A 10047-nucleotide genomic window follows, 5' to 3' on the forward strand; every position below is an offset into this window, starting at 1 on the left:
CTGTGACTCAAGTGGTAGAGCGCTAGCCTTGAGCTAAAGAGCTGAGGGACAGCGCCCAGGCCCAGAGTTCAGGCCCCATGACCGGACCCAAAAAAAAAAAAAAAGTTGAGATGCAGTTTGTGGTAGAGCATTTGCTTAGTATGCACAAGGCTCTGAATCTGATCCTCAGTGCTGAAAAAGTTACTCATTAAAAGATAGAGCTGGGCGCCAGTGGCTCATGCCTGTAATCCTAGCTACTCAGGAGGCTGAGGTCTGAGGACTGCGGTTCAAAGCCAGCCCCGGCAGGAAAGTCCATGAAACTCTTATGTCCAATAAACACTCAGAAAACCAGAAGTGGCACTGTAGCTCAAATGGTAGAGTGCTTGCCTTGAGCTGAAGAGCTGAGGGACAGTGCTCAGGCCCAGAGTTCAAGCCCCACGACCGACAAAAAAAAAAAAAGTTAGCTGTAGGGGCTGGGAATGTAGCTTAGTGGTAGAGAGCTTGCCTAGCATGCATAAGGCCCTGGGTTCAATTCCTCAGTACTACATAAACAGAAAAAGGCAGAAGTGGTGCTGTGGCTCAAGTGGTAGAGTACTAGCCTTGAGCACAGAGAGGTTCAGGGACAGTGTCCAGGCTCTGAGTTCAAGCCCCAGAACTGGCAACAACAACAACAACAAAAAGTAGTTTTATTATAAAGTTGACTGTGAAAGAAAAGGCAGTCACTGCTGCCCAGAGCAGTGTTCCTGGGCAGGAGTGGGTGACAGCCAGTGGGGAAGGGTCCTGGATAATTCTGAGCCCCGAAATACTCCTCTGCCAAATGGGGACAATGAGACCTCATCCCAAAGGGCTGTTGGAAATCAAGAGGATATTCTACAGACCAGAGTGTTACAGCACAAAGTATAGGCCTGTGTTCCTGTGTAACTAGATGGTATTGCTTAGGAAGCCCAGTGTTTTCTGCCCCTTCAGCCTAGTAAGTCTCTGTAAACTATGAGCTGCTTCCAGATAGGGCTGCTGAGCTGAGCACAAAGGGAAGCTATCTTTTGCCCAAAGCCACACAGCTGAAGAGGGCATCTGTGGGAGGGTGGTGGAGAGGGTTTATATGTTGTCCACTGCCTGTGTGGTCTCCTGACAGATGATGGGCCACATGGGGCAAAGACAAGACAGGAAGCACTTCTGCCAGCCTCTTGGTGACATTCTTTACTGGTACAGAATCAATCCTGGAAAAACTCACTAGTCACAGCTCATCCTTGTCCTGATCAGATCTCATAGCAGCCCCAACTCAAGAAAAGGTCTGGTGATTGAAGGGCTCTGTATGGTCAGAATTTGGGGGTCTATAACTGGACCAAATAGACACCCTCCCTTAGTTAACAGGATTCAAAATAATCTGTACTCGTGTCAGGGACAGACACCCAGGAGAGGGAAAAGAGCACTAAGAAGATATGGGCTTGACACCCAGGGACCTTGTCTCTCTTCCATGCTTATCTCTGGCTCTCCATAATGAGCTAACTCTGTTAAGTCAACCCAGCCTACCACTGGATTCTGGAAGGAATGGCAGAGTCCTGGCTCACAAGGGGGCTGCCTACCTGCACCAAGAGCAGTCCTTCACATCGAACCGTAGAAGATCATTGAGCATTGTCTTTCTGAAAGGCAGCCAGAGAGAAGGTTGCATTGGGTACATATGCTTTGTAGGATATTGTCCCAGGGCATATCCGGGGATATGACCCTGGAGATGGGCACAATATGTGGGTGGGGGTGGGGTCAGCAGGAACAGCAGGCTGACTCACTAACTCCTGGACCTAGCCAATGCTAGGCAATCAGCCAATAACCAAAGGACAGAAGTGGTGACCACAAGAAGCCCCCCCCCAGTTGATGTGGGTACCAGGGCTGCCACACAGCCAGAAGAGAGCACAGACTTTACCTTAGCAGAGATGATAGATTATAACCAATATCTGTATGTCTTAGAGGACAAATGGAGGTGATCAGAGACTAGGGGCCAGGGAAAGTTCTTACAAAGAACATCAAAAGAGAAGGAAAAAGTATAGGAAGGAGGAAATAGTACAAAAGGCTGTGCAGGAGGGTTGAAACTCTAAATGTAGTAAGGCAGTCAGAGTGGCCTGGGGCCACAAAGGGACAGGGCTGAGGAACACTGAGTGTACATGTATGTAAGCCTCACTAACAGTCCTGAGCTTTTAATCAGAGGTTGGGAGATATCCAGGGATATGTGCCAAGAAAAAACACACTCTGATTTGCATTCACAAATGTGTCACTGTGCCTGCTCTTAGGTAAAGATTGTGAACATGGGCTATGTAAGGGAATCAGGCCCTTCTGCCCAGTCCGCAAGTCTTGATACAGTACTGAATATCCATCCCATCCCAAGTCAACAACCTCTTCACCACCAGGACCAAGGCTGCAGTGATTTTCCTAGGCTTTGGGCCAGGTACTGGGGCTGAAAGGTGGGACTAGGACTTCCGGGTAGGACCAATCCTTAACACAAAGAAACCAGCCACAAGTTAACTGGTGGCAGTTCATGTGAATGGAGAGTGCCCACCAACAGAATATCAGGTCATTTGATCTGCCAGGAGTTTATAGCAATGCAGGAAAAACCTTCATGGATAAGTCAAACATGCAGTAAATAAAACTGTGTTTTCTCTATCATTTGGCTGTAAGGTGCACATGTGGACAAAGTTCAGAGGGAAGGGGTGGAGGGCAGGATCTTATTTTAACTTTTACTATGATCTGAAAGGTAAGTGCAGAGAACCTCACAGATGTAAAAGCTGGGGTTTTCAGTGCTTAGCTGATGTCTAGGAGGTCAGCAGTGACGCTCCGCAGGCCGTCTCAGACCACAAGCCTTCTCTCTATAGGGTCTAAAAATCCAGATGCTCAGACTCACCCATTGTCTCCACCAAAAACGTAGATGGCATCTTTATATGCCACCACCGTGTGCTTGCTGCGCCTAGAATGAAAGAAAGTGTGGAGAGTACTGAGGCCAGTACCCAAGTGGGCAGCATCCAAAGAATAGGACTGCACATGGGTCTGCCACAGAAGATGGATGACACCTCTCCAATAGCAAGATGTGCAGAACAAAACCCTAAATTACTCTCAAGGAACCTACACGTAGGGGTGTCTGACACCACCCTGGATGTCCCACCCCACCGCACAACTTGTTGAACCCAAACGGGAGACACAACAGTTCTAGTATCCTGCCCAGGGTCACCACCTGTAGGACTTCCTCCTCAGCTCCAGCCATCACTCACTAGCCCAATATCAGATCTCACTCCAAACTAACACCTCTGGACCTCGTCCCTAGACCCCGCCCTAAGACCGCCCCAAAAGACATCCCCGCTCCCCGTGCCCGCAGAATTTCCTCCACCTCGCCATACCGGGCACCCACGAACTCGTCGCAGGGTGGGAGGCGCCGCCAGCGATGCACTGTTTCGAAGGGCCCGAAGTTGAGCGTCAGGTACTCAACACTGTCTGAGCAGCTGTGGTCAAAATCCACACTCGGAGCTACTTTGGAGCGTGCCCCACTTGCCAGGGCCCCGGCCCCTATCGGGCCCCCGGAGCCACCCGGCCCAGCCATGTCGGGTCCACTCCGGGCTGGCCACCGGGTCCGCAGGATTTGCGGCCACCGCCCCGGCAGCCCAGAAGAACCACATTTCCCAGCAAGCTCTGCTCTAATGGCGTGGCACTTCCGGCTGGTGTCCCACTTCAGGCATCCCACACTTCCGGATAAGCTTACTAATTAAGGTACTGCGGCCCAGCGCGGAACCTGGCTGCGAGCTTATAACATTCCGGGAAGGCTTTCTGGTCAAAGCAAACGCGGCGTCCCAACACTGGGACTTCCCAGAGCCTGCCAGCCTCAGGCCACCTGCGGATGCTCAGCGGCTTCGGACCCAAGGTTCCCGGCATGCCTGTCTTGCACGTAACTACCGCTTGCATCTTCCGTCGCTCCCAGGATCCCGGCTGGAGGGTTCCGCGCTCGACTGCAGTGCGACTCTCCTCCTTCTGCTTGACCCACTTATCCCTGGTCCCATGTGGCTCCCCTCGCCCCCTGGCTGGGAAGCAGCAGGTCGCCGAGCCTCTGGAATTTCCCCACACAAGCACACACATTTAATAGCAGACTTCGCTTCTTCACCTGTGACATGGGTTCAGAAAGCTCCGCCTATAAAAGTAGCATGGTGACAGGACCTAGATCCTACAATTCCCCAAAAGTCAGGCGTAAACTGCCTCCCACCTATGAAGAAGAATTTCTTATCTCAAGCCCTTTTCATGTGCTGTCCCTTCTACTTGGAGGGCCATTTCTTCAAAATCCTGATGCAAAATCACTTACTAGTTTTCCTTGACATTGCAGACAGGAGGGAATCTGTTGCTGCCTCCTGGGTATTCAGATGCCTAACTTCCTTGCTTTCCCTATAATTTTCTTTTTCCCTCTTGAGTATTGGCCCAATTACACTGGGAGTCACGCCGATCTTCAAATCTGTGCATTTTAATTTTAAGATAATCTCTAGCAAGTCATAGGGACCTCCTGGGGACCAGAAGAGAGAGAAGAGGCAGAGACTGTTCTTTTTGCAGTACCAGCTGTCAATGGCAGCTGAGGCCTTGGTGGATGAGCATCTTCTCAAGGCATCAGCAACCTCTTGGGGTGGGGGTGGGGGAGCCAGGCAGTTAAAGACAAGCATTGGGAGGGCTCAGATTCTACCCTGGGGGATCCTGGGAAGTTGGAGATTGGCACCTGTCCCCCAGGCTTGGCTTCTGACCCTGGTGCTCCAGCATGCCTTCCCCAGTCCACTGTACAGGAGCTTAGGATCCTTTCCCAGTGAGCCAAGACATGTCACCAGTCCTGCAGGAATGAGAGAAAGAGAGTCAAAACAGAAGAGGGTACATTCCCATTCTGGGCATCATGATAGCCCAGAGGCTATCTTCATGATAGCAAGAGGCCTGCTCTGTGCCAGATCCTGGTGCCCATCAGGGAAATATACTTGGGTAGAGGAAGGGTAGATCACTGGGTGGAGGTTCTGGGCTGAGGTGGGAAAGGCTTAGAATGGTCAATGGGAAGGACAGAGGACACACGTACTTGCTGTGCAGCATAAACAACCTTTGCGAAGGCAAGAAAGAGAAACAGAAGGCCAGGAAAAGACCACGTTATTCATCATCATGTCTACTGTTGGTCCTCCATTGTTTCCAGCTTAAGACCTATCTATTCCATGGCCTCTAGCCCCATAGTATTCTTTTTCCCCAGTCCCTGAGAACTTTTCTCTGCACACATGTTGAGCCACAGTAGAGTGTTACTGGCACCAGGCTGGGTTGAAGGTAATGACCAGTGCCTGATGCCTACCAGACTCCTGACTACCATCCCATATCTCTGCAGGGCATATCCAGAAACATCACTAGCTACATTTCCCCATTTATCTACTGCTAGACTAAGCATAACCACATAGGTTAAGAGTTCAGATCTGGTGGTCACCCAAGCAATTAGCCGTGACCCCTCCCCACATCGTTGGCCTTGTTCTGGCCCTTTCTGCCTCCTGTATGCACACATATCCATCCTGCTCACGATCCATGCCCCACACTGCCTAGCATTCCTGGAAACCTAACTTGAAGGGTACCAAGAGTTAGAGGAAGGGTCCTGAAAGATGAGGGGTAGGGAGGCAGCTGCTGCCAAGTTAGCTGGTGAGCCAATCCTACAGGAGACTTAATCCCCCACCCCAAGGCCTCCCACACTCACTCCACCTCCCGCTTCCGGATGGCACGGCCTGAGGCGAGCACCTCGGCCACCTTGGATACGATGGGATCGTAGTTCATGCTGGCCACGGCAATCACTTCGTCACCTCTGTAGAGAAAGGGTGGCTGGACCTGAGGACTGCCTAGAACAGGCCCTCCTTTCCTTGCTCAAAGCTGATGTTCTACCACTTGAACCATACCTCCACTTCAATGGCCATGTCCATTTTGAATATTGGCACCCTCCTGTCCACCAAGAACTTGGGGAGGGATCTTGCCCAGGGCAACAGGATGTCCTGAGCACCCAGTCCTCCCTTTGTCCCAGCCTAGACTTTAGCCTTCCCTAGGGAAGCATCAGCCCTCAGCAACACTCAGGGTTTGTGTAACTTTCATTCTAAAAGCACCCACCTAAAAGAACTATTGGGAGGATAAAAATGCTTGACCAATGGATAGTAGTAAGAGTTCTCATTGCCCTTTCACCTTTCCTCTATTTACCTCCTGCCCAGTTGCCTCCCTTTGCCACTTGGCCCATCTGTTGGCTAAACTCCCTCCCCAGGAGGAAAACCTTTCTGGAATGTCTCCCTTCCCCACCAGGCTCCAGGTGCTTTGCGCCCCTGCTGTACCCATTGTTCTCACTTGGTGTAAAAAGCCACAAACTTCAGCTCTTCCAGATCCCCCTGGATGATGACGTCGTCAAAGCCTTCTCCGTAGCCTGTGGGCCAGGCAGGTGGGTGGCGTCCACGTAAGCCAGGGAGTCGGTGGGGGGCTTCACTGCTCCCCACCTCTACCCTCTTAACCGGTGGCTGGTACCACCCCTGTTTCCATGCACTTTTTAGGTAGACTCTAGTTTTACACACACACACACACACACACACACACACACACACACACACACGGCATCATTTCCAGTTCCTAGGATGGACTCAACCCCGAACCTTACATCTTGCAGGCCTCACCTCTACTCTCAAGCCCCGCCTCTAGTCGCTCTAAGCCCCGCCTCTTGCGAGCCTCCTAGTTACCTGCATAGCGCAGGCTCTTCCCGAACATGGCAGTCCACAAGTAGGGCACCGTGCTGATCTCCGCCTCCTGCGCCAGCATGTTCTGGGCTGCCACGCGCCCTGTGAGACCCAGAGCGGTGCAAGCTCGGACCTTTGCCCTCGCCACACCCACACTACCTGCCCCTGCGCTCTGGGGGGGCTCTGACAGGTGTGGTCCACGTGCAGGTGCAGCTGATTCATAAAGGGAAACGCCTGACTGGAGAATTTGAATGACATGCCCTAGGTCTTGTTGGGGATGTGGGAGAGCTTCTCTATTTCCACTGTGACCACTGACAGCTAATTAGACACATCAGGTTCAAAGAAAGAGGACCAATGAAGTACAAAGGTCTGGGAAGCAGAAATGGCAGGCGGTATGGAACAATTTGAAAGAACAGCATGGGTAGCTCCCCAGTTCCTGTAAGACCCTACCAGACTCCATAGTTGAAATATATGAGAACCACTCCCTGTACCTATCTGCCCAGTTAAATTCTAAGTCCTAATTCTGTTTTGCTGAGTAAGCCTTTGGTTCCTTACCAGCAACTTTACACCCTGAACAGAAACTGGTGCCAGGAATGAAGTTTCAGATAGAAAATGGGAAAAGGGAAGGTGGGTACAAGGGGAAAATCCCTGGTTCTGGACCAGAAGTCCAGCAGTCCAGTCTGTGAGGCCTTGAGCTGGCTAATTTACAGGAATCTTCAGCTTAAGGGCCTAGACAGATGCATGTAGTAGGTAAGGCTCAGGGAACTTGGTGGCCACTAAATATGGTGAGGGGAAATGTACTCAATGAGCTGTACTGGATGGCTATTCAAAGTTACATGAGGCAACTGAGTTCACAGAGAAAGTCCAGTGGCCCAAAGGAGACAGAACTTGAGTGGGAAGCTGGCCTGCTAATTCCCACTCCCCCTCTTCCAGGGTGACTGCCAAGGTTGGTGTGCCGATGTATCTTTGAGAAAAAGGAAAAGACCAGTGGAAAGAGACCTGGTGGTTGTGCCTGGGTAAACACAGTATTCAGAGGGCACTAGAGGCAGGCATCTGGAGATGGACCACAGGGCTTGCTCTGTGCACTGTCTTGATCACCTAAAAGAGGCTGTCCAGACAGGCTGCCACCGAGCACAGGACTGATGATCCCAGACCAGAAACTGAGGCATGAGTCTGGAGGAGGCTGAGATCCTGGGATAGCCTCCCACCCCTCTCCATGCCTCAGGGCTGGCCATACCCTGCACATGAGCCATCTGCCAGTGTGGGATGTTCACTTTCCGGTTGTTCCTCCAGGCAAGGGGAAAGGTGACAGCATCACCAGCAGCAAACACGCCAGGAACATTGGTCTGCATCATCTGTGGGGAGAGAGACCAAGGTTCTCTGGGTGGGACAGGGGCCAACACGGACCTCCAACCACCTCTAGCCCAACCAGTCCCCTGCCCACTCCACAGCCCCACCTTGTTGACAGGAATGAAGCCTCGGGAATCCAGACTAATGCCACTCTGCCTCAGGAAGCCTGTAGCGGGCACCGCACCTAACAGGACAGAGGCTACTGTGTCTACAACCTGGTCTCACCCTGAGATATGAATAGTCCACATCCTTCATCTGCTGTACTTGCCCCCAGACTGATCATCATAGCTACCCACCTGGGGCCTTCATGCATCTATCCCCTCTGCCCATACCCCTTGACTTCCATCCAACTTCAGGATCACCTCCTCCAAGAAGCCCCCAGGGGACAGTCAGCTGGTCCTACCTTTCCTACTTTGTGCTGCTATCTTCCAATTTTGCACCACCCCTTTCCCCCCACCCAACTGTCACTTCAGCTTTAGTAGGAATCAGTTCAAAGCTTGTCTATGTCCTACAGCTCAGACAGGGCATGGCATGGAATTGAATAGCAGGCTGTAGCAGTCATTTGGTGTATACTCCTTTCCAGGCCTGGCCCAAGTAAGTTAGGTACAGGATTTTCCACAGCCCTGGGAAGTGGGTACCACTGATGTCTTCATTTCACAGAGGTGAAACTGAGGCTCGGGGATGGGGGAGGCAAGTCTAAGAATGTGTGATGGCTCTGCTCATTTGTGTCTGCCTACCCACCCAACTCACCAATGCCCACCACACAGACATCAGCCCGCAGGATCTTGCTGCTCTTCAACACGACCTCCTTCAGCTGTGGGGAGTGGGAGGAGGTGAACAGGTGGGCCTAGCTCGGAGCACAGGAAGAGTGTCGGGACATAGCAGTGAGGAAAGACAAGAGCCCACCTTTCCCTCCTGGGCCCGTAGCTCTGACACCTCTGTCTGCATGTAGAACTTTACCCGATTGTTCTCGAACATCTACCAAGACAGGTAAACAAGTAAATAGTGGGAGCTGGGCTGGACACCAAGGGTTTCCGAGGGGGTAGGCTAACCTTCATTAGGGCACGACCAACCCTGGTCCCCAGGAATTTCCGGAAAGGCGTCTCCTCCAGCTCCACCACGGACACAGAATGGGCCTTCTCTGTTAGGTAGGCAGCCACCTCCATCCCTATGGTGGTAGGCAGGAGTGGCAGAGCTGGCAGGGACTGGCCATGATGGCCTTCCCACCTCTGTCAACAGTATCAGCCACTCACCTAGGAAGCCAGCTCCCACAACAACAGCATTTCGGCCCCGGGCCAGCCTCACCACACGATTGGCATCCTCAGGCGTCCGGATGGTGAACACATTCTCTACCTCTTTGCCTTTGCAGCTCAAGCTCTTAGGGCTGAGAGACAGCAACCCAGTGAGACCTTTTTGGCCTAGCCAGAGTCCCATCTAGTGTCCCAACAGAGGGCAAGAGGGATGACCACCCACCTGCTCCCTGGTGCCAGCAGCAGTTTGCTGTACTCCAGCTTGAAGCCATCCTTAAACACAACTTTCTTGTTTCTCACGTCTACAGTGACCACCTGTAATCTCCACCCCCAAGGCAGAGTGAGATCTGGGGATAGCCCAGGACCTTACTGGCCACTTCCAGTTCCAAGCTAGGCTCTGAAAAGCCATCCTGGGCCTTCATTCTGTAAGCCTTGGGCACTGGTTGCCCCTCAAAACCTGTGTGAAGACACGCTCTCTGGCACTGATCTGATCACCTATCTCCCCACATCCTGGAACTCTGCCTGTGTCCATGATCCCACCGAGAATACCTGACAGATCACTGGTAGTTAGTCCTAACTAACCAGGAGGCTGAGATCTGAGGATTGCAGTTCAAAGCCATCCTGGGAAGAAAAATCCATGATTCTCTTACCTCCCTTCAATTAACCAGTTTGTGACTCAAGTAGTAGAGCACCAGCCTTCAGCCAAAAAAAAAAAAAAAAAGCCAAGCAAGAGT

At 51.9% G+C, this 10047-nt stretch overlaps 2 protein-coding genes across 7 annotated transcripts in view; both read right to left on the reverse strand.

The window, feature by feature from the left end:
- Window positions 1–3654, reverse strand: part of Lztr1 (leucine-zipper-like transcription regulator 1) — a 17414-nt gene extending 13760 nt beyond the window's left edge. The window contains exons 1-3 of one of the 2 annotated variants that reach the window (XM_013031594.1): window positions 3360–3654; window positions 2870–2932; window positions 1563–1619 (exon numbers count right to left, since the gene is read on the reverse strand). In XM_013031594.1, the coding sequence (XP_012887048.1) occupies window positions 1563–1619; window positions 2870–2932; window positions 3360–3559 (320 nt within the window). In that variant the 5' untranslated portion in view covers window positions 3560–3654. The remainder of the gene's footprint in view (window positions 1–1562; window positions 1620–2869; window positions 2933–3359) is intronic. The other variant, XM_013031595.1, reaches the window with a different exon arrangement.
- A 791-nt stretch (window positions 3655–4445) lies between these two features.
- Aifm3 (apoptosis-inducing factor, mitochondrion-associated, 3) overlaps window positions 4446–10047 on the reverse strand; it is a 21055-nt gene continuing 15453 nt past the window's right edge. For 3 of the 5 annotated variants that reach the window (XM_013031540.1, XM_013031543.1, XM_013031542.1), the window contains 11 exons: window positions 9537–9628; window positions 9317–9447; window positions 9116–9231; window positions 8970–9041; window positions 8814–8877; window positions 8171–8247; window positions 7951–8068; window positions 6717–6815; window positions 6334–6409; window positions 5705–5809; window positions 4446–4819 (listed from right to left, as the gene is read on the reverse strand). In XM_013031540.1, coding sequence (XP_012886994.1) covers window positions 4780–4819; window positions 5705–5809; window positions 6334–6409; window positions 6717–6815; window positions 7951–8068; window positions 8171–8247; window positions 8814–8877; window positions 8970–9041; window positions 9116–9231; window positions 9317–9447; window positions 9537–9628 — 990 coding nt within the window. In that variant the 3' untranslated portion in view covers window positions 4446–4779. Of the gene's footprint in view, window positions 4820–5053; window positions 5075–5704; window positions 5810–6333; window positions 6410–6716; window positions 6816–7950; window positions 8069–8170; window positions 8248–8813; window positions 8878–8969; window positions 9042–9115; window positions 9232–9316; window positions 9448–9536; window positions 9629–10047 lie in introns of all 5 variants that reach the window. The other 2 variants (XM_013031539.1, XM_013031541.1) reach the window with 2 other exon arrangements.

This window comes from Dipodomys ordii, unplaced genomic scaffold (assembly GCF_000151885.1).
Source record: "Dipodomys ordii isolate 6190 unplaced genomic scaffold, Dord_2.0 Scaffold141, whole genome shotgun sequence".
NCBI classification, from domain to species: Eukaryota; Metazoa; Chordata; class Mammalia; order Rodentia; family Heteromyidae; genus Dipodomys; species Dipodomys ordii.